Source organism: Macrobrachium rosenbergii, chromosome 13 (genome assembly GCF_040412425.1).
Source record: "Macrobrachium rosenbergii isolate ZJJX-2024 chromosome 13, ASM4041242v1, whole genome shotgun sequence".
In the NCBI taxonomy this organism is placed as follows: Eukaryota; Metazoa; Arthropoda; class Malacostraca; order Decapoda; family Palaemonidae; genus Macrobrachium; species Macrobrachium rosenbergii.
Genome location: NC_089753.1, coordinates 28515329 through 28540171, shown reverse-complemented (window position 1 = coordinate 28540171; position 24843 = coordinate 28515329). Strand labels below are relative to the sequence as shown.

General features: G+C 36.8%; 1 protein-coding gene across 1 annotated transcript; it reads left to right on the top strand.

Annotated features, from left to right (window-relative positions):
- Nucleotides 1-317: 317 nt before the first annotated feature.
- Nucleotides 318-21183, top strand: LOC136845095 (equilibrative nucleoside transporter 1-like). The gene is made up of 11 exons (XM_067114926.1): nt 318-465; nt 5599-5683; nt 6369-6452; nt 6979-7060; nt 7557-7708; nt 7814-7959; nt 9748-9980; nt 10585-10792; nt 13353-13438; nt 14023-14222; nt 14873-21183. Exons 2-11 carry the CDS (start codon nt 5613-5615, stop codon nt 14982-14984), a joined length of 1374 nt encoding a protein of 457 aa, XP_066971027.1. The 5' UTR covers nt 318-465; nt 5599-5612; the 3' UTR covers nt 14985-21183.
- The last annotated feature ends 3660 nt before the right edge of the window (nt 21184-24843 follow it).

The window sequence follows — 24843 nt, the reverse complement described above, 5'->3', positions numbered from 1 at the left end:
AAAACTAATTATTACCCCCTGAAGCTGGTCTTATGTCACATTTCATAATTATTTAAGGTTTAAATTCCCCCAATTAACCCAACAAGGTCGAACAAATTCATACCATTCATGAGTCAAAAACATTTCCGTGTTCGATTGCTTGAAAGCTGAAGGAAACTTGTTTCAAATATCAAATTCTATGAACATAAACACGTTTTCAATAGAAAATATTAACGTATTTGAGTTATGAAAATAATTTTTATCCATTTTAAGCTGGTCTTATGTCACATTTCTTAATCATTTTAGGGTTAAATATACCCAATGAAGCCAGCGAGGTCGAACAAATTCATACCCATTCACGAGTCAAAACATATCCAGTTCCCCGAGAATCAATTTGCAATACGGATGGCGATATGCAGTTCTACATTTGAATTAAAAGATTCTTGATGCTGTATTTTGATTTGGAAAATTAATTTAAGCGCAGAGGTATGTATCTTGAAGGTTGTTATGTGGGTTAGACGTAAGATAAGGGAAGTGAAACCACAGGAAGACGTCTCGCCAATGGTGGCTTAGATCGAAACTTTACCGTAAAATTTATACTTGTTTTATTTTATGGTTAGCCAGAATGAAGGCTAATGTCCTTGCATCCTATCTGAGTAGGAACCTTCGTGACGAAGGATTTAAACGCACAGGAGGAGGCCAGGCTATAGGTTAGGGGTCTCCCCTATGGTGGCTAAAAAAAAAAATAAAATTACGAACCTTTCCCGTAATTTCATTTATTTTTTCTTTTAGCCAGAATGAAAGCTAATGTCCTTGCATCCTATCTGAGTAGGAACCTTCATGACGAAGGATTTAAAAGCTAGGCAGAAGTCCTTAGACTAAAGCTACGCAACCTATCCTAGGCGAGCTAATCGTAACTTTGCCAAAGTCGCCATCATTATTTACGCACATTATTTCTTTGTAATACTACATGGTAAAATTTTTATTAAAACCATTAAATCATTTTTAACATGAAAATATTTTCATATGTTATAGCGTGTGCTTTGAATGTTTCTGACGTTCGTTTCAATTGCAAACCACTTGACCAACCAAATTATCATGCACTAGGGTAAGGACCTGGTACCTAGGTTAGGTTAGTTTAGGTGTGGTTAGTTAGGTCATTTGCGGACAGAGCGAACGTTAGAAACTCCGAAAGCACATGTTTAGATGTAGGAAAACAATATTTTACAGTCTAAAATGTGATAATGTTTTGAAGGAAAATTTTACTTGCTGGTGCGTTCGCATTGTTCAGTGTACAATGTAAAGAATTTCAGGTTGGGGAGAATATTGTGTTTGCATCTTTCTGTGCCCAACGTCAGGTTGGGGAGAATATTGCGTTTGCATTGTTGAATGAACAGTGTCAGGTTGGGGAGAATATTGTCTGCATGGTTTTATGCACGGCATCAGATTGGGGTCCAAGGGGGCACAGTCTGTTCCCCCCCCCCCCTTGGCTAGGTTCAGGCATGTTGCTCTGGGATAGTTTAGTTTAAGGAAAGGATCATCTCTGTTGAAATATGGGTAAATTTTTACCTGTGGGAAAGAATGATAAAACATAAATAAGAGAGATGGCTGCATGAAGATATTTTTTGTTAATACAATTTTTTGGCTGAACAGTATAGAAAAGGGCATATACAGTGTAGTACAGGTGAGATCATTTGAAAAATTTGCCAAGGGTATGAGAAATATACCATCTTTCTTTGGTGTATATTATTACTTTCATCCCCGGGGGTCTGGTACTAAACACAGCACCCCATGGAGCTTCTAGCATGTTCGGTACCAACCCTTGGTGATTAACGTAAATACTGGCAGTCCCCAATTTACGGTGGGGGTTCTGTTCCAGCGGCACAGCGTGAGTCAGTACCTATTAGTTATTAGGCGCCGTAAGCGCCGGTAATGGTGCTTTAACAGCGTTTATGGCGCTGTAACTAGATACCTATTCTTGTTGTAAGTGCCGTTAACAGCACTTGAACGGCATTTATGGCGCCATAACTTGATTATGGTCCTGTAACTAGATACCTCTTCTTGATAAATGTATTTGAAAAAGTGCCATAAGATCGGAATGCCGTAAGTCGGTGCTGCCATAACTCGGGGGCACCCTGTACGTAAACAAAAGAATGCAAATTTCTTATTATCTCAGTAAATTTCTCAGATTATCTCACCTGTACTGCATTATACACACCTTGTTCTACATTCTTTAGCCAAAATGTTCCTGCCTAGGTATTTAGGCCACTAACTTATCCTGAAGGAAAATCAGGATAGCAGGATGCACACCTTTCTAATCCACAACGAAGGTCTCTACAAGTCATGGTCTGCAGCTTCCAGCGCTTGTCGACATGTTAGACAACACCCAACCATTTTCTTTCATGATAAAACAACAGCAGAAACTAATTACTGTACACCACTGCCATTGCAGCTATACCTAAAAATGTGCAGAAAAGTTGTGCAGCCTGTGGAAATAAAGTGTGCAACTCATCTGCACGTTTATACATTTGTTGCAAGGGCAGCGGTGTTATTAGTATTCGTTGTTGTTTTCATCATGTTGTCTGACAAGTGGATCAGTGCTGAAAGCAGCAGAACACGACTTGTAGAGGCCTTTAACATGGATGAGAAGGGTGTACAGTCTGCTGCCTTGATTTCCATCAAGACAAGTTGGTGATGATTACAGTATACTCATTGCTCTCTCGATGGATATTTCACCCCCCTTCCCCCGTATGGGGTAGCACCATTGGTGTACCTTACGCAGTGCACCATAGGCATCACAGTGCTTAAGTTCTTTGCAGTGTCCCTTCAGCTCCTAGCTGCAACCCCTTTCATTCCTTTCGCTGTGCTTCCATTCATATTCTCTTTCTTCCATCTTACTTTCCACCCTCTCCTAACAGTTGTTTCATAGTGTAAATGCGAGTTTTTCTTCCTGTTATACCTTTAAAACCTTTCTCCTTTTGATTTCCCATTCAGCACTGAATGACCTCATAGATCCTGGCTCATGACCTATGGATTAAATTTTATATTCCATTCCTTTCCAATATGCCACCTAGCAGTTACAAATAATAACATGCTCAGGAAGAATTTACTAATTGGTCAAGAGGGTAGGGGCTTCTTGGTTGCCCTGGAGCAGCATGTCCATTGGTCTTGGTTAACGGAATGGTGAATTGCAATTCAGTTAGGGCTCATTCCCATCAAAAACCCATATTTGCCCCATAGCATTATTAAACAGTCAATGGATGTTAAACTTCCATTTCACCATTGTAGTCTTGTCCGCCTCTACCACCAGTTCCTTGCCATCCACATGGCTTTGGTTACAGAACCCCTATTCAGTCAACTCACCCCTGAACAGAAACTTCTCCATTCTATTTTGGAATGCCTAGATATGCCAAAATTCCTCGTCACTAGTCTACACTACATTCAATCTCTTCACAACGCTAATTAATAAAATCCATAATTTGCCAAGGTTTTAGATGGCGTCTTTCCAGAAAACTACCTTTAAAATAACCAGCTCCAGGAGCAACTTCCACCGCATTCCCTTACAGCCACTGGCATGTGACCTATTATCTTACATATGTCCTTCTAGAGATGTTTTCCTTTAGTTTAGGTACTATGGGCACAGTTTCATTACAGGGTGAATTTTAATACTAGTTACAAACTTTCCATTCATTTCAGTTTCCATCGTATGAGGTAACACAAGTATAACAAGAATCAGTGTTCTTTATCTGTGCTTCATAATGTTATTTTGACGTATCATCGTCACTCTTTCCTATGTTTTCCATATGAATTTCATCGTTCTCAGTGTTTCAGTTTGTATTACCAAGTTTTTCCCTTCAGTTTCCCCACTTCACAGAGCTCATTTTCAGCACAGCCACTAAGGCAACACACAACGAATGAGAAATAGCAAAACCAGTAACCAAAACTTACACTTAGAACTATATACTTTATATAACATTGAAACAGACGCTAGGCTTTGCCTGAAAATATGAATTATCCAGTTGCTTGCTTGGAGAGCAAGATACACTGTACAGAAATTTAACTAAATATAGAATTTGCCACTTTGTTGCGCAGGCAGCTAATAAAATTCTTTTATTTTCGTTTTTTTTTAGAACGAAGTCCCTGTGTAAGTCATGTGACCAAGTCAGATTTTCTTTGAACACTTTGTCCGTATAGCACCGCACATTTTATGGCGGTTGTTTTCCTACTCTGAATGTCTTCCAGGGATTAGGCCACAGCTCTTTTCATATTGTTTGGGATTATTAACATAATCCCCCTTATGCTCAGCCTCTCATGATTTGTAACGTGCCGAGTCATCTTGTTGATTCTGCGGGAGTATTGTGTACTAGTTGAAACACAGTAAACTGGGATGTAGTTGTAGAGGCTTTGCGGTTGTATCATGATCAATATTCTCTGCTGTCCTTGATTGCTGAACTAACTAGGCTACTTGGGTCGCTCGTTGATAGTTCGGTTTTTATTCTTTTTCACTTCGTTTTGTTTGAAGACTGTTTTCTACGCCGGCAAAATGGATCGATTTGCTGTGTCAGTGATTGTGAGTATAGTTCTCTAGTTTAACCCCTCAGTATTGTTATTTGGGCTGAGATGAGAGATATATATATATATATATATATATATATATATATATATATATATATATATATATATATATATATATATATATATATATATATATATATATATATATACACATACATGATACACATGATGATTATTGAGTAGTTAGCCAAAGAATTTTGTTTTCAGTATTGATATCTTCTGTACTGTAAAAGGTACATTATTATGAAAATGAAATTTGTGTTAAGGGTGCGTAAGCATGTGTTTATAAAACTTCATTGAATAGAGTTATAGAAAAAAAAGTGTAAAATGGTTCCTGTCCAAAAATCCTTTGCAGTAAAGTGCTGTCAGGTCTGGTTTACCAAATATGACCTTAAGAGATACAGTGATTATCATTTTATTCTCTGTGGATTTATTCTAAGTGATGCTGTATGTATACAGCGCTGGTTTTGGTTTCATTTTGAAGCTTATATTGGACTTTGTTGTATTTAAAAGTGAAAAATAACAAAAGTACAGTACATACTGTAGTGAGATTGATGTGTTGAAGTTAGCAGAAAAGAGAAATGACTTTTGAAATCTGACTAAAAAAGTAGGTGCTAGGAAATATTACAGTATAAGTATACACTGTACCTGTAAAGGTATAGATTACAGGAATTGTAGCCTTGAAATTTGCACGCATTTGCCAAATTTAAATATGTGTTGGAGCTCCAGCGCTGTAAACCTGACCATCATGAAATAAAAATACTGTAGTTTCTTGTAAAATTACATTATGATTTTAAGCGAGTTCAGTGAGATCACTGACTCGCATTACATACTTGACTTGCATAACACTTATTTGAAGGATTTGTTCTTGAATGAGAGTTGAGGATTGAAATAGGGCTAAAAGTAAAGGACCTGGAATGAGAGTTGAGGATTGAAATAGGGCTAAAAGTAAAGGACCTGGACTGTCAAGTACTAACTACATGAAATAACAAACTGCAAACTTGGAAACTCATGAGTTTATCTAAACATATTCATGTATTTCAGGTTCTCATAGCACAATGGAGGGCGAACCCTCACCTCGTATAGTGAGAGTGGCGGCTGATCTCCCAGAGCCTGTTGGTAGTTGTAGGTAAGGTTTGATTCAGTTTTGTAGATGTATCTCTTTCAGACAGAGTGGTTTGTGGTGGTAGGCTTCTATTTACTAAAATTAGCAGTTATAACTTGGACCATCGATGAATGGTTTCTTGATTGTCAGTTTTTCGTGTTGTATTGTAACAGAGATCTTTCACATTCACAATTGACCCTTAATCCTCTTTTCCTTGGAGCGACCAGATTTGCTGAGCAGGAGCACCATTATGGTATATGTGCCTCACTGTCCAACTTGTCAGTTCCAGAGGTCCTTCATTCCTCACGCCATTGGAACGTGGAACAGTTCTCTGAGGTTGTTGTGCAATTGGAACCTCAAAAGTTCAAGCAGAGATGCAATGCATTACCACCCTAAAGCAGTTCTTGTATTTTATGATTTAATTACATTTTTATCTATTTATTTATTAATTCCTTAATTTATATTTTTCTTTTCTAATAACTGATCCCTTCTCTTTGTATTCATTATTACTTTCTGTGCCTTCTTTCAAATATACACCATATTCTTTGGAAGCTTGAATTTCAAGTCATTGGCCCCTTTGAGCCAGTTCCGTATGAACAGGGTTCATCTTCTGAATATTGATTATAATTAACTTTTTATTGGTTTGGTGTGACTGTTATCAAGTTTTTACTTTTCTACTATACCTCACCAATTTTCCCCAATTTTACAGGGATGAAGATAGTGATGACGCAATGGTGTACAGCATAAGAGAAGACAGAATTCCATTGATTTCCCGAGCTGTCCCTTCACGGCAGTAAGTCGATTCAATTTTATCTGAGTGGAAGTCATCTATTTTTTAACGGTATAATTTAGTAGAAATCATCTGAATAAGAAAGTTTTTGCCTATGTTTTAAGTCGAGTGAAAACATGATAGTCATAGGGGAAATATGTAATGCGTGGGTTGTACTATATTGCACTGTTTTACTTGTAAGACACATATATTCAGGCGTCAGATTGAAGCAATTCAGTTTTGGGGTATTATTGTGGTTATAAAGATATATAATTCATAAGATTTTAGAAATCACTTAAACAGTTTGCTCTGTATTATAATTTTGGCATTCTTTTCACTGTTTAGACTTGCATATGCATTATTTCTCATTAAACCTTTTCCTGTCGTATAATTTCATCAGTTATGCGCTGGAAAAATTCCACCGTTCCAGTAAAGGAGAGGCCATGATGATACCACCTGTTTCAAAACAAACTGTATTACCGGCGCAACGAACAAATCTGTACTTTGTATGAAACACAAACATTTTTAATACTCGGGAAATTTATTGCAGGGGCAGTGTGGTGTACGTATGCTTCCTCGTCCTTGGCCTGGCTACTCTCCTTCCATGGAACTTCTTCATAACGGCACAGACGGTAATGAAAAATGACACTTTAAATTGACCTTTCTATTGTCAAAACACTACAGTAAACATATGTACTGTATATTGAATCTTTGTGTTATGATGTTCCCTTGTTCACCAGTGTTGCTCATCAGATGGAAGGTAATTTCATGAAACATGCCCAATCCGGCACCACCCTACTTATGCACATTCAACTTACAAACATTCGCAGATACAAGCAAACAGGATCGCGAATTAAAATTGTGTTCAGAGTGCTCCCCTTTGCCACCTGTAAGTTCAAATTTTATTCTGCGCCTATTTTATAAAATACACTACTGTATGTACAGTGAATGAGAAAACATACAGTACTGTATTGACTTTATTATATCAAACTGTACTTAAATAGGCATGAAGAGCACAGCAACCAACTTACAAACAACCGTCTGGAACGAAACTCGTTTGTAAGCGGGGTGGTGTCCGTACACTGCTCTCTTTCTGTTCTGTAGCAAGCGCCTGGTTTGTTTTTACAGTATTGGGAGTACAAATTCCGCAATGTCTCGGCTGACGGAAGCACCGGCGGTGAAAATACGTATTTGCAGGACCTGTATGCTCCGATGCAGGTGTGCTTCTGTCAAGTCACAAACTTCACCTTCTTGTTCATCAACATGCTGCATAGTTACAAGTAAGATTGCCCTTCAAGTGTCTTGTCCCTGGGTTATAGAGCTTATTAAATTCATTGTTTATAACTGTATGCAAAATGTTCTGATTTCCATGTTTTTCTCCGTAGGATCCCCCACCGCATACGAATGTTGTCGTCGTTGACGCTGATGATAATGCTCTTCTCCTTGACTGCCGTCTTCACTCAAATTGACACTGACGACTGGCAGACTGGGTTCTTTGCCTTCACCGTCGTCACCATTGTTTTGATTAGTGGTAAGCTCTTTCGTGCATGATAACTCTTGGGTCATCCACCTAACTTAAGAATCTTTTTCTATAATTTTTTGTAATGGTAGCATTGTAGGTCAACTCAGATTAGCTTATTAAAGACATCTAGTCTTTGTAGGTGTATTGCTTGATGATTTCTTTTAAAAACACTTGTAGGCTGCTGTAAATGAAATTGCACAACATAATCAATGACGTACAAGAGACACTCAGGCTTACAAAGTATGTGTGAGGTATGAGATTTTTAGTGCCCAAAAATGAATAAGATAAATTGGAGAAGAGAAGAGTAGGAGAGATCTTAAAAGCAACAGAACATTCTTGATACTTTAGAGATGCAATAAACTGTAAAGTACATATTAAGAGATTTAGTAAGAAAGTTAGCAACAACCAGGATGATGTGGAAAAGAGATTGACAGATAACTAGTCAATAAGAAATATCCCATTAGGAGATAAGCAAAGGCTTATGACGTGTGTACAGGCAGTTTCTGGCTTACGATAGGCTTGGCTTACGACGTTCCGAGCATATGATGCTCTTCAAATACATTCATCAAATATTATTTCCCGGGTTACAACGCATGTTCCGGGTTTACAACGCCAACAATGCCGATCCAACAGAAGAAATATGGCCCCTAAAGGGGCAGTATGGTAAAAATTTGGAGCTTTTTTGGTGAAAAAGTCAATAAGAATGCAGTTTACATTGTTTACAAGACAAAAATTGATTAAAAGTAAGGTTTTCTTACAATTGTTGACGATATTTTGGGTTACAACGATTTTCGGTTTACGATGAGGCATTGGAACCCATCGTAAACCAGGGACTGCCTGTATATGGCCTGTACTACTCTCTAACAAGGGAAATGATAAAGATTTTGAAATTTTGAGACTGTAGAATACTTAAAATTTGTTGGCAGTTGGAATGGGAAGATCTTATGATTGAGGGTGTGGCAGAGAGATTTGGAGTCCAGTGGTTGGACATGCGATGAGATAGGTTTGGGAAGTTATTCAGAAAATAAGTTGGTATGGCAGTATCAGGACAATGCTAAGTAGGAATGCCCAGGAAATCATAGAAAAATGGCTCAGATGAAGACACACAAGATGGAGTTGCTGCAGAAAGTGCACGGGGTAGAATAGAATCGGGAGAACTTAACTCATGTCTAACCTCAGAAAGGGGTTTCAAGAAAGAATGTTTGGAATTAATGCATCTTGCAGGTACAATGAATTGTTTCTCACTTTACATAACTATTGTTTCAGTGTGTAAGTGTAAGTCAGAAGTAGAGTAAACATTTTCTTGTCAAGACTTTTATATAGATCTATGATTTTTTTCCTTTTCCATTTCAGCATTTGTAACGAGGACAAACATTCCTGCTTCTTTTAGTCATGTTTAAATTTGTTTACATACAGCACATAGTTTGTCAGATGGCATTCCTTTGCCCTATAGCAGCAGCATTAATTCTTTTTTATTTGTCTGTTCCTTTTGTCTCTTCCAGCTTGGCCACCCATCTCCAGTCTTTTCTTGGTTCAATTTACACCCTTTATTTAAAAACGAATCTTTATGTTCAAACACTAGAAAACTTTAGGGTTATGACTTGTTAATTTGGTTAAACTACTTTTATAACAGTGCAGTGTAAAGTCAATGTGCTTTTAGTCCAGTTCGTACAGACAAAATCCATCTGCTCAAAGGAATAACCACCACAGAATAACAAGTACGTGTTGCACGTACAATGTAATTGCTTTTGACCCAGGTGTTGGGGATATTGTTTAAAAGCTTTTGTACCTCTTCAGCGTCTGGAGCAATGTTCCAAGGAGTCCTGTTTGGAGTAGCGGGCGTGTTTCCTGAGAGATTCATGACGGCGGTTATGTCAGGGCAAGCCTTAGGGGCAGTCTTTGCGTCAGTGGCTCGTATAGTGTCCCTCTCTGTCGGAGCAGCAAATGCAACTTCTGCTTTTATCTACTTCATGATTGCAGTTGTTGTGATGATTTTCACTTTAGGGACATATCTCTATATGAACACAACTGTAAGTAACTATTTCTCTTTTTTTTTACTTAATCTAAATATCGTGTGATACTGCATACAATAGGTTTGAAATCATTACTCTTAAGTATATTGTGTCTTTCTTGTATTGAAACTGGGAAAGTTTATTGTTTTCAGTTATGGAATGTAATCAAAATTCTGTATGTGTATGTTGATATCTACAGTAATAAGTAATTTTCAAAATGTATATGGTAATCCTGTATACTATCATTTGATACCTTATCTTGACATCTCAGTACAGTGCAGGCAGTCCCTGGCCGAGCGCCGCTAACCGAAAATCGCTGCTAACCAAAAATCGGCTTTGATAGCACCGAAAACACAGCTGAACGGTGCTGTAAACTGGAGATGGGTGCCGAAACCCCCATTTAACGGTGCTGTTAACCAGTGATCAGCACTGAAATCCCCACTTATCGGTGCTGTTAACCAGAGATCGGTTTGAAAATCCAGTGAACAGCATTGCTACCCAAGTGCTGTAACACCGAAACGCCATTAACTGATGCCAGCGGTAAGCGGGGACTGCCTGTAATCTCTTAATTTGACACTGTATCATGACATCTCCAGGACTTTAACTATCCTCTTTCTTTCAGGAGTTCTACAGGTACTATACAGACCCAGAGCAGTTGGAAAAGGCCATTATCATCCCAAGAGACATAACTCAGTCTCATCACCTTCAGATTCTGAAAAAGATATGGCCTGAAGGGCTGTCTGTTTTCTTTGTGTTTTTCATATCCTTGGCTGTGTATCCTGCTCTGTGCGTTAAGATTGACTCCACCTCTGTTGACGAAGATTGGGCACGTAAGTTGAATATTATCGTTATGATTCATGAGTGCTTTCACAGTGAGCTAACTGTTCCATTATTTAGCATAACTTTTCCTTTGAGATTGGTCAGCTGATGTAAAACATCATTATACAGTGGACCCCTGCCTATTTGCGGCTTTGGATTCGCGGACTCGCCAATGTGCGGATTTTTCTTTGGAACTTATATATACATTATTCGCGGAAATTTCGCCTATTCGCAGTATTTTTCATAGAGAGATATTCACAGATTACTGTATTTTCATATAATTTTTCTGACTAAATGCACTTTTTGTGATGAAACTACTAAAATATTCAGGTATAAGCATTTTTAGAGGTTTTTTGGTGTTTTGAACTATCAGAATAGGTAGTTACAAGCGATTTTAAGGGTTTTAAGTACAGCGGTCCCCAGTTTCATAAGTCGTAACCCGAAAATCGTTTAAGCCGGAACATCGTCGAAAATCGTCAAAAATCATAAGAAAACCTTACTTTTAATGCTCTGGGTGCATTGAAAACGATGTAAACTGCATTATTATTGAGTTTTACATCAAAAAAACCTTCAAATTATGATTATTCTGCCATTTTGGGGCCATATTTCTTCCGTCGGGGCGGGGCGCGCGTAACCCGAACATCCGTAAGCCAGGAAATAATTTCTGATGAATATATTTGAAAAGCGTCGTAACCTCGAACCTGGGGTTGACTGCCTGTATTCATGGATTTGAGTAGTGACGCATCCCCAGAATACCGGGGTTGACTGTACAGTAAACCCCGTATTCGCGGGGATGTGTACCACACCCCCCTGCGAATAGCTAAAATCCGTGAATACATAAAACCCCTCTAAAAATACATAGAACTGCCTATTTTGATAGTTCAAACACCAAAATAACCCTTTAAAAATGCTTATACCTGAGTATTTTAATAGTTTGATCACAAAAAGTGCATTTGGCCATGGAAATTATATGAAAATACAGTAATTAGTGAACATTTCTCAGTGAAAAATACTGCAAATGGGCGAATTTTCCTCGAATAATGTGTATATACGTTCCATAGAGAAATCCACAAATTATGAGAATGCGAATACGGGGGTTTACTGCATAGGCCTGGTAGTAGCGAGATTTTTTTACTTTGTTAAATTAGTCTTTGTTTGATAAATCCACATCATTATAATATGTCAGTTTCATACCTGGAATTAGTTTCTCATGTCCCATAATCATAAGGTTTACTTGTTGAAGATAGCCCTGTACATTTCCTCATGCACTTGGGGAAAGAAATCTATCCCCAAATCTCAAAGAGTTGAGATATAAAAGGTTATAAGAGTCAAAATTGATGATCAGCTGAACTAGCTGGTTAGAGGTTGGGGAGGTAACAGAGGGAAATTAGTAGAGGTCAGTAAAACATAACTGTGAAGATTATCATCCCCATTTAATGAGATGGATTGCCTCAGTTTGGAGAAGTACTGATCCTTGACGAACAAGGTTCTAGGATTGATGTTTTAGGAAGAATTCTAGGACGGAATTCTTCGTAAAACATTAATCCCAGAACCTTGTTCGTCAAGGATCAGTACTCTCCAAATTGAGGCAATTCATCTCATTAAATGGGGATGATAATCTTCAATATCATAAGTGTTTCAAATAGTTATTCAGAATGGTGAGCTTATTCATTAGTGTCATGTTTGACTGTAAATTGGGAGGATTGTGAGTGAGTCATTCTTCATTATTATTATTATTATTATATTATATTATTATTCAAAAGATGAGCCGTATTCATGTGGAACAAGCCCACACTGGCCATTGACTGGGAATTCTAGCTTCTAAAGAATATGGTGTTCATTCGAAAGAAGTAACAGAAGGTAATTGGGATTATAGAAAGAGGAGATCAGTTATTAAAAACAGATAAATTAACACATCAGCTTCATTTAAGAGGGTTTTGCTTGAAGTAATAATCAGATCTAGAAGATTTCATGGAGTTTTGACTTTTGTTTTGGATGGAATACCTCATGATGTGGTCTACAGAATAGAAAGGACATTGTTTGGAAATACAGTTCTAATGGTTCATCCTATTGAGACAAACATCCATGAAGTCACGGTTTCATAAAAAGTACGTACCTGAGGTTTTTTTTTTTAAGTCATACGTTACCAGATGCTTCTATTATGGTGGCACATACATTCTGACCCCTCAAACATTCCAAAGTGATTATAACCCTTTCTTCTAAGAGTAGGTTTGCGGGAAAAGGTCCATGACATTAGATGCATTTTTTACCTAGATTAAATTCTTGCTGAAGACATTAGTCTCAAGTTTGAAATCAGGATCTGTGACCTTCGTGATAAGAGCCGAGAAGGAAGAGGAAAATTTAGATACACGTAGATACATTGATCTACTTGGACAGTTGAATTGTGAGCACAGTACTTACTTTACTGGTGAAATGTTTCCTTTCCAGTATTATCAGGCTCAAAATTTATGTGTGAATATGTTTACCTACTTTGTATACATTTTTTGACAAAGTAGAGTAACAATTGTGTACAGTACTTTTTTTAAAAATAATAAACTTTTTCTCCAACAGATATTTACTTCCAGCCTGTGGTGACTTTTCTACTGTTTAGTGTTGGTGACTATTTAGGTCGACAAAGTTCTGGGTTTATTTTATGGGTAAGTTTTCCTAGATTCTTCAACATTTTAGTGAATATTTTATGTAGACAACATACATATTGGATAAATGTACACAACAATTGAGGGATCATTTCATTGCTAGTAATGACAATAAATTTTTACTTCATACGCTTTTGTAGTATTTTGCAACTTTCCCCCATAGGAGGGTTAGTGCCTTCAGTGCACCTCACGTGGTGCAATGTAGGCATTACTTAAGGTTCTTTTCAGCACCCCTTCAGCTCCTAGCTGCAACCCCTTTCATTCCTTTTATTGTACCTCCATTCATATTCTTTCTCCTATCTTACTATCCACCCGCTTCTAAAAATTGTTTCACAGTGCAACTGCTGAGTTTTCCTCCCGTTACAGCTTTCAAACCTCTCACTCTCAATTTTCCTTTCAGCGCTGAATGGCCTCATAGGTCCCATGCTTGGCCTTTGCCTAGATTGTATATTCTGTCTATCTAGTGTACGGCTTTCAGATATTTTTATCATTTCCTTATTTACAGCCAAGATATGCGGCCTAAATTGTATGTTCTGTCTGTATGGTACAACTTTCAGATATTTTTGCCATTTCCTTACTTACAGCCAAGACGTGGCTCCAGGATGCTTTACTTTCTGGTCTTCTGTCGCATCGTTTTCATTCCTCTGTTCCTGTTGTGTAACCATGACCCCAAGTCATCTATACCAACTGTGTTCGATCAAGATGTGTACTACATTGTCTTCATGCTGCTGTTTGCCTACTCTAATGGTTACCTTTCCTCTCTCTGTATGATTTATGGACCTAAGTAAGTATAGATTGTACAGTATACAGTAGTTCATTAGTAAGATGTTAATTTGATGGAAAATGTTTTAATAATTGTGCTAATTGTCAAAGTATGCTGATAGTTACGGACCTCAGCTTAATGGACTTCTGTACTTAACAGCTGTGCTATTGTGATTATTTTGTTGCTATGCTACCATTTTAGATTACAGGCAGTCCCCGCTTTACAAAAGAGGTTCTGTTCCTACGCTGCGTCGTATGCTGAAAAATCGTCAAAAATCCTAAGAAAATCTTACTTTCAATGCTTTGGGTGTATTGAAAACGATGTAAACTGCATTTTTATTGAGTTTTTCATTAAAAAAACTCCAAATTTTGATTATTCTGCCGTTTTTGTAGTCATATTTCTTCTGTTGGATCGGTGTCATAAGCGTTGTAACCCCAGACCATGCATTGTAAACTGGGAAATAATTTCTGATGAATATATTTGAAAAGCGTCATAACCTTGGAACGTCGTAAGTCGGGGACCGCCTGTATATAAATTTTTAGAAAAAGAATAAGTGTAAAGAATAATACAGAAAGCCAGACCCTTAAGTTGAGATGCCACCGCATTAGGCTTCTCGTTTAACTCCACCGTAGAATCCCTTGTAAGCTAAATCACTATCGTCTTATTTCCAGATTGGTTTCCGAAGACAAAGCAGAGTTGGCAAGTGCTATCATGATAGCTATGCTTGCTTTTGGACTTATGTTGGGAGGCATCTCTTCGTTTGCATTTGCGTTAATTAGTTAAAGTGCGCTCGTTTATTTTCGCTAGGTATGACATGATAATATATTGCATGTTTCTTAATTTACTAAGTGCAGTACTGCCTTTTTATCTCAGCTTAGTTTTATATTCTGACATAAGAATTAGATATATCTTTTATATACAGGGATATCGTGCACTGAACCCCTTGAGAACTAAGTGTGGCATTGTGGTTTTTGCAATGTGGATTTTGCAATATGGTTTTTGCAGTGGACGTGTGCACATCGCATCTTAGTGAATGTATAGTTTAGACTTCAGATTAAACACAAAAGGTTTGCTTATGTAACATTCTTCTGTATTTACTTGATAAAGAGGTACAAGACAGGATATATGGCATTTGCAAAAGTAGCTCTTTATAGCGAATAATTTCACAGTCTTTTGACGACTCTGAAAAGTCATCAGATTGATTTGTCACCGCTAAGATTTCCGTCGTATTGCGCTGTGTCAGAAGTACGTTTGTAGATCTTTTAGATACTACGTTGTGTATTTGTATGATTCTCTTGATTTGTAAACAAAGACAAATAACTTTATTTAATATATGAATACTAACCAGAATCGTAATACTGCTTCATTTTCAGTGATAGAGATATGACTACTGTACATGCTTTTCAAAGCATTTTGAATAAGTGTGAAAATGTGGCATTTTAATTTTAGATATCTTACTGCATTCAAACAATATTGTTTTACACTCCCTATTGATTGTTATTGTAGGCATATGTATTCTCAAATGATTATCATTTGCAGATATTGCCAATAATCTTAGGGTAATTGCTATCACAAACTATTTTTTATATAGAAAGGCAGAGCTATGTTGTAGCTTCAAGATAATGTACATAGTATGGCAGGTGATAAATATATGTAGTGCAAGCATAGGTTTAAGAACAACGCATCCCAGCTAGACCTATGTTGATAGAATTTCTGAATTGATCCAGTGGTCTGGCTATACTGCTTAGGAATAATGTAATGATAATGATGGTAAGGCAAATAGCTCATAAGTGAATTGACTACTATTGGTATTTCACTAAGATATGTAAGAAAGCATGCATGAATTTTGTCCTTGACTTGTATCATGGCTACCATTCTTTTTCTCGAGGCAAAATAAGCAAATCTGCTTCAGATTATCCTCATAAAGTGAGAGGTGTTGATTCTTCTTGTTTTTTTAACGAAGCATATCTCCAAATCCCTGTATTCAATGTGGATTTCTCTGATAAGTTATGAGCACAATCATATTTGCATGTCAGAGATATGGATACATTTTGACAGTTGAATTCTCTCTCTCTCTCTCTCTCTCTCTCTCTCTCTCTCTCTCTCTCTCTCTCTCTCTCTCTCTCTCTCTCTCTCTCTCTCCCCTGCCCTGTAGAGGGGTGGTGCCGTCAATGCATCTCATGCAGTGCACTGTAGGCATTATTTAAGGTTCTTTGCAACATGCCATCGGCCCCTAGCTGCAACCCCTTTCGTTCCTTTTACTGTACCTCCTTTCATATTCTCTTTCTTCCATCTTACTTTTCATCCTCTCCTAACAATTGATTCACAGTGCAACTGCGAGGTTTTCCTCCTGTTACACCTTTCAAACCTTTTACTATCAATTTCCGTTTCAGCACTGAATGACCTCATTGGTCCCAGTGCTTGGCCTTTGGCCTAAATTCTATATTCAGTTCAATTCTTTCTCTGTGTAGAGTGAAAATTCGTATTGTATTTTTATTCATCTCTTGTTTATAATACTTCTTTGTCTTTGACAAACTGCCATCATGTACTAGATAGAAATTTGCCTTGCGTAAGAATGCATCTCTTGCAAGTCAAGTGCTCTGATAAGTAAGATTAAGATTCACTGGATTAAGAAGAAAAGTATTCTTGTTATGCCAAACTATGCACGGATGTATTATTGCACCATGAAGGTTAACAGTAAGATATAGAGTGAATTTCAAATTTGGAATAATCTCTACCATAGAACTAATATTTCTTTCCATTTTCCAGTATGTTGTAGTAATGTGGCATTTCATATCTAATGTTTTATAATAGAGTATTCTATAATCTTTTCTAAACTATCATAGTTCTGAGTACATGAATTATCCACTTTGTTCTAGATCATCATTTTATTAATATTTTTATGTCAGATTTTCCATTTTGGGTTAGGTGTCGAATGAGTTCTCTTCGTTTACTCGTGTCTTTTTGTGCTGGGGCTTAATTCTGACTTAATTTTTTCCTTAACCATGGTCGTCATCATGCTCCTTCCATAGCCACGACTTTCCCAAAAAATTGCTCCTCTCCCGTTATCTCATGTCGCCATATCGCTCCTTAGATTCCAGTTTATTTTCATGCCTCCAGACACCACATCTCTCTGCAGTTCTTCATTTGCACTACAATATTCCTTGCACGATCCAGCATGTTGTAGACACCTCTTCACGATTTATACCGTTTTCTTGGCAGGTGCTCATGTTTTCATTGCATAGAGAAGTACAGGTCTTTGACACCTGACACAGTTATTACTGTGTTTACTTGAGGATATTCTTATTAACCAGTTCCTCAGCTATTGCTTCCCACTTCATCCAGGCTGCAGGTGCTCGTGTCTCTCTGCCTTCCACTTTGCATTGGAAAAAAAGTGTGAAATTTTGTCTGCAATACTGTTGTAGTCAGTGGTTCATTCTTGAATATAAGGTGCTTCAGTGGCCTCACATTTACTTATATTCAACTTGCAGAGATATGAAACTGCAGTTGGTCTTGATGTATCACCAGGTAAAAGTTAGTAAAGATGATTAGGAAACTGCATTCAGTGTCTCTGAAAGTGAGGTACTCAGGCAGTCAGCATGGCCTCCTTTGTGAATTAAGTAAATCATTCGAAAGATTTGGTGGCCCAGATGTTCACTTCTGTCCTGGAAGAGCATGGGTACAAAATATGAGACGTAACAGTATACAGATGTTCAGATTGTCCAGTAGGAATAAAGACATGTTTACGTAATTAAGAAACGTTGAATAGGCTAAATTTTTAATGGTATTGATAGTTTGTGTCGATGAAGATTGTGTTTTACATAAGAGGTCACTATTCAAACTGCCAGTGTTAGTGAATGACTGAAAAAGCAGTTATGAATCTCCTGTTAATGAAGCTTATTTTAATGTTTTTATGATCTATGGTTATTTTTTAGTGATATTTTCAGATTTTCTAATTAAAGAAACACGAACTGTATCCTCAATCAGGTACTACTGCAGAAGATTCAGTGGACCATTACCTTCTTGGCAATTGTGAAATTTTTAATGTATTTAAATTTTTATTTTTTTTAGTGCAAAGGCAACTGAATGCTTTTTTTCTAGCCCAGCCCCAAGAAAACGAGAATTCTGAGGTTTAAACATGAAGGAGGTGATTGAACTGCCTCATAACAAAAAAAAGGATATAAGAGTAGGGAGAGAATTTGGATCTTTCCTAGATAGTAACCCCCAAGGGTTTTAACCCTGTATGTATTCACCTTTGCTGTGTGTTTAGTACAAGCCCGTTGGGGATTACTGTAAAAACATAAACAAAAGACTGTAAATATCATAAAGGTAATGACCCCAAGAAATATTAGTCCTAGATATTGACCCCCCAAAAACCCTTGGGGTAACTATCTAGGAAAGATCTGAGATTTTCAAAGCTTGATATTATTAGGCAAGTCACAATTGTTGAACTGCGTGAATCTGATTTCCACAAAAAAAATGTACAAAGAGGCAACATGGAAGGAAGGTATTACAAGGAAGCATAAGAGGTGGAGAAATTCACTACTTCAGTACAACAAAATGGTGAATAAAATAGTACATTTAGGAAATTGAGAGAGAATCTTTGCAGTGAAGGTCATGATGAAGAGACAAATTGGAAGTTGGATTGTTGATGAAACAAACTTTCTTGAATTCATTCCTGTTGTGAAAGGAGACAAGAGGCATGACTTTAAATAGGGACACAACGAAACATCAGTAACTGAGGTGAAGGAAAGAATGATTTAGTGGCAGATTTAGCAGCTTGAACAGTGGGGCCTACCAAAGACAAGGTAGCAGCAGCTCGGACATCCAGAATGTTGATTGAAGTGAAAACATTATTGAAATTAGTCACTGAATTTGACTAAGTTCTGAAATCACCATTCAGTTAGGCTCACAAGACCTGAGTGAATGGATGAAGAGAGCACGATTCAAGATTGAGTGTGATCATTAGAAGCGAAAAAGAAGTATGTATGGTTGAATAATCAGCAAAAACTTAGATATTAGAGGAGATAGACTGCAGAAACAGAGATGTAAAGATGGAAGTATGCTTACAGAGGGAAAGTTAAGCTACAAGCAAGAAATATGGTTAACCAATACCCTGGAGATGTTAAACACTGTGACAGATGGTTCTCCAAAGTCCTGTAGGGGTGGACAGACATCAGCATAAGAAAGAAACTGGGAGTGGAGTAATTTTCAAATACTTTTGTAACTAGAAGTAAAGGCAACTGTGCAGTAATTGAAAGAATAAGTGGCTAATCTGCAAGGATTGACGGTACCAGAACATGTTTCCAAGAGGAAAGATAAATGTATGATTTAAGAATCGGGTGTGAAAACCCAGCAGAACGGGAGACTGCTTGCTCGCATAGTTCTTGAGAACGCTTTGCCAATCTGAAAAGATGCAAGAACCCTACAGACCTGATGAACAGAGAACAATTGGGATTATGTTGGATTAGACAAAGGCAGAGGAAGAGGATCATGAACATTGAGATTGCTGAAGAGTGTGCCTATTTTATTAGGAGCGCAGATGATAGATCTGTTTATACTTGCAAAAGGGTGCTATGTCACAGGAAGCGCAGTCCCCCTTGGAAACGAAAGTACGAGGATGATTTATTGAGAAATCTGAAGAGAATTATGGGAAGCTTTGCTGGACAGCTGAGTTCCAGTAACAGAGGGAAGTTTGGAAGTTGGACGCTAAATATTAGATATTATTTTAATGGGATGAAACTACAAAAATGCATTTATAACCAGTCATGTAAGAGTCAAGAACTTCGACTCACTGGTCTGTGTAAAGTACTGTACCTTATAAATCAGTCATTTTTCTTTTGGGTGTTTAAGTTAGATAAAAATTTGTCTTTCTGTATTTATATAAAGGAGAATCTCATTCTGCTATGGAATTTGTTCCAGACAGTAAAAACAATTGTATAACAAAATGATTTAGTAGTTTTGAGCAAATCTCTTAAAGTATTTAGTTCTTTCACGTAGTCTTCCGCCGTTCATGTGCTGTACCTGATAATTATGTATACTATTCTTCGTAGAATGCATATTAAAATGATGACAAAGCTGTGATTTGCATTCCGTAGAAGGACTGCCAAAACTGTTGGTTACAGTATTCTGTGTCTGGTTAATTATACAGATTTTTTAAGTTACTCTACTATAGTGTCCGTCGTTATTGTCACACCTTTAATCCTGCCATTGCTGTGAGTTTTTATTATAAATGTTCTGATTTTTTTTATCCACTTTATCTATTTTTTGGTGTTTGGTTATTATGGTACTCTCTTCGGCAAATTTTTGACGCAACACGGGGCTTTGATGGTGGAAAATGTCGTGCTTTTCATCATAAATGATATTTTGCAGATACTGCAGTTTTCCATTTTAGGCCAGCTTTGTTTTTTTAATGAGCAGTCCTGTTTTTTCATTTCCTTTTGACGGAAGATTGATTAGAAAGGCTTCCATAGCATTTCTGATTGACATGTTGGAAAGAGGTCCAAAACTTAAGGCTATTTAACGCTTGCCAGGCTTGTGAGACTTAAGAATTTTAACACCTGTCTGGTTAAACTGGTATTGGTACTAACTAAATTGAACACATTCTTGAACATCTAACTAGTTTTGGCCTCTCGCCAGTAATTCTTTAAACAGATGTGTGAAGTATATTTTATTAATCTTTCCTCTGGGTACATTTTCAGTTGCTTTTTCTGAATGGCATAAGAACTGATTCAAGATAAGGGATGAGTGTATTGCAAAGTGCAAAGGCCTGGGGACAAGTTTGTCTCGACTGTTTAGAACAATACAGTATTTTGCATAATGTAAGTGTTCAGCATTTTGTTTTTTCTTCAAAGGACTCCGTGTTATTTGATACGAAAGCATAGTGTGTTATTGAAAAAGTGCTCATGCTAGATGATATTTTATTTTTAGTATTTAAAGACTGCATTATTGTTATAGCTAAACTCATTAAATATCTTTTTCATGTCATAGTATGCTTTTCCTTTTAGTTAATTTTAGATAAATTGTAAAATGATCCTAGGAGCAAGTTTTAGTCGTTGATAACTTGTCAATCTGTAGATCACTGTTGTAATATTATTATTATTAATGTTATTATTATTATTGTTATACAGAAGATGAATCCTATTCATATGGAACAAGCCCACCAAAGGGGCCATTGACTTGAAATTCAAGCTTCCAGCAAATATGGTGTTAATTTGGAAGAAGTAGCAGAAATACAGAAAGAGGAGATCAGTTATCAGAAAATGAGAAATAAATTAACAAAGAAACATGAAAATGTAAGTAAATTATAATAAATATAAGGAGATTTGTTTTAGGGTAGTAATGCATTGTATGCTTGCTTGAACTTTTGAAGTTTCGATTGCACATCCTCAGGAAGACTGAAACAGAGAAACTTCATTTTGAATATTGGTTCAACTGTTCAATAAAAAAGATGCTTACCAATATCTCAGAGCTGTAAGTAATGCAGGGAACTACTTTAGTAATGTTGATAAAAAATTCACGGAGTGGGTTAGTCTCAAAAAGCAACTACCTACCTACATCCAACCCGTAACCTGGCACCAAGTAGTTGCAAAGCTGCTGTAAACTAAATTAGATGCCCTCACATTTTGCCACTCTGTTCTCCCTTAATCTTCTGTCTGGATAGACCTTTATGTGACTTCATGAGCATGATTCTGGATAAGACACCACCCTACTTGCAAATGAGTTATGTTCCACTTGGCTGTTTTTATATTGAATTGTTGGTAAACTGGTTACTGTATTCTTCATGTCTATATAAGTACAGTATAAAATCAGTACATTACTATATATTTTTTCATCCTAAAACACAATTCACTGTTCTTACAGTACAGTTGACCCAAGGCATTCGCAGGGGATGCATACCACAACCCCCTGACAAATAGCTAAAATCCGCGAATACTTGACACCCCTCTAAAAACGCTTATAACTGCCTATTTTAATAGTTTAAACACCAAAAAAAAAAAACTAGAAATGCTTATACTTGAGTATTTTAATAGTTTTATCATGAAAAGAGTATTTAGTCACGGAAATGATATGAAAATACAGTAATTAGTGAATATTTCTCCATGAAAAATACCGCGAATAGGTGAATTTTCTGCGAATAATGCGTGTTTATGTTCGACAGAAAGATCCGCGAATAGACGACGCTGTGAATCCGGAACCGCGAATAGGCCTGGATCCACTGTACTGCATTTTATAGAATAGGCACTCACAACAAAATTTGAACTTACTTGTAAATAGGGTGGTGTTTGTAGTTTGGATTAATTTGGGAGTGTGAGGACATGGTGCAGTAGATTTGAAAAAAAAATGTGACACCTTCAGTGAATAAGAATATAATGAATAAACTTCTCATGTGTTACACCTAAAATGAAGATACGAAGTCTCACATTGCCACCCTACGGATCAAAATAGATCCATTCAAAAATTTCTTAAAAAGCAGCAAAGGACTTGATCACAGCAGCTTAACAACTCGGACCAAAGCTTTCAGTCCGTATATTCTCAAATGGAATATAAATGGCATTCGAACTAGAATCCATCTAGACGAACTACAAAGGTTCGGTTGAGAATATTTACCAGAATATTGTTAGTTAGGCAGCATACCTGTGAAAAAGGGTAACACTGGTAAATTTGGAGCAGGAATTTCTGTACTTAATCATATCATATGTGAAAGAGTGGAAATCTAATTCTACAATTCACTATTTACGATGTAGACCAATCAAACTGAGATTTAGTACAGTAGGCTACATCAGATTTACAAAAGATAATTACAGTACAATACAGTAATTTGTTACCACATTCATTAGCATTACTTGGTGACTTGAATGTTTGCTACCCCTCATTAGAGTCAAACTTCTTAACTGTTTACATAAGTGGCACTGAAATATCAAAAATAACGCATACACTTCTGAAATGACAATGATGTCCGTACATATTTTTCTAAAACGTGAAACTGTCATTATACCTATAATAAACCAACATAATGGCAGGTATTGTATGATGTGTATTCAGGGAGTCATTATCCTATGATAATCTTCCTGGCACACCTTTCAAATCTCTCTCACTCCCAATTTGCCTTTCAGTGCTGAATGGCTTCGTTGGTCCCAGCACTTGACCTCTGGCCTAGATTTCATATTCAAACTCAAATTCCGACATGAATAAAACAGAGTTGGCGGGGTTGTGGGGGAGAATGATCAAAAACTTTTGAAATTTTGCCTTTTGCCAAAATGATTAATTTGGTCAGAACATCAAATCCAGTATAGAGTTCTCATCAAAATTTAAGAAGTGAGTAATAAAATAGAAAAATAAATACAAAAAGTATTTATACCTCGAGCATGACACGGCACGAAAAGAAATTATGTTAAGAATTCAGCAAGGCTAGTAGATTAAATTCAGACCACTGAACCCCATAGGGGGTAGTGGTGCACTGTAGGCATTACTTAAGGTTCTTTGTAGCATCCCTTTGGTAGCTAGCTGCAGCCCCTTTCGTTCCTTTTACTCTACCTCCATTCATATTCTCTTTCTTCCATCTTACTTTCCTCAACTCTCTCCTAACAATTATTGTTTCATAGTGCAACTGCAAAGATTTTTCCTCCTGTTACACCTTTCAAACCTTTCTACTTTCAATTTCCTTTTCGGCACTGAATGATCTCGTAGGTCCCAGCACTTGGCCCTTGGCCTAAAAATTCTATATTCCACACCATAAAAATTTTGAGAAGTTCAGTAGGTTAATCAATTAAATGCAGACTACTGAGACATTGCTGGAAATCTGCAATGGACAAAGCAGTTATTAATTGGACTTTCTTCCAGCAATGTCTCGCAGCTCTAGGTCAAGGCTAAATCAGTTCTGAAATGGCCAGACTTCTATCCAAATTAGCCAAAAGCGAATTGCTTGAGTTTTGGAACCAACTAATGACTAGGAAACTGTTTTAAGTGGTGATGTTTGGAGTGTCTCACTAAACAGTATACATGTTAGGTTGGAGTCCTAATTCCATTTTGAATTTTTCTTTCACTTTTCACTTCTATACACACACACACACACACACACACACACACACACACACACACACACACACACACACACACACACACACATATACATATATATATATATATATATATATATATATATATATATAATATATATATATATAATTATACAGTATTCATACTGTATTCATATATGGCTGTCAATCTGTAATAGTTTGCCATAAACCACCACATTTTCTATAAAGATACATTTAATATGTTTTCTATAACAATAATAGACAGTATACCTTAAGATTTCACAAATGCAGCCTCGGGAATGTAAAATAAAAACATTCCTTTGACATAAAATGTTCTTCAGTGTAACATTTTTAAATACTAAGACTAACCAACAATGTTTATACCTTTACAGGTAAGATGGCGACGTTTCTACGTATGGAAATGTATCAGTGGGCATCGCTGGATAGCCAATATAAACAAATATAACAAAATCACAATAAAAATAAAAGATCTTTTGCTGTTATGTGCAGGTGAGGGAGTGTAAAAAAAACTTGTGTTTTTTATAGTTTCTGTTGTTTTTGTTTTACTGAGTTAAAATAACATTGTGTAACTCGCATGAACT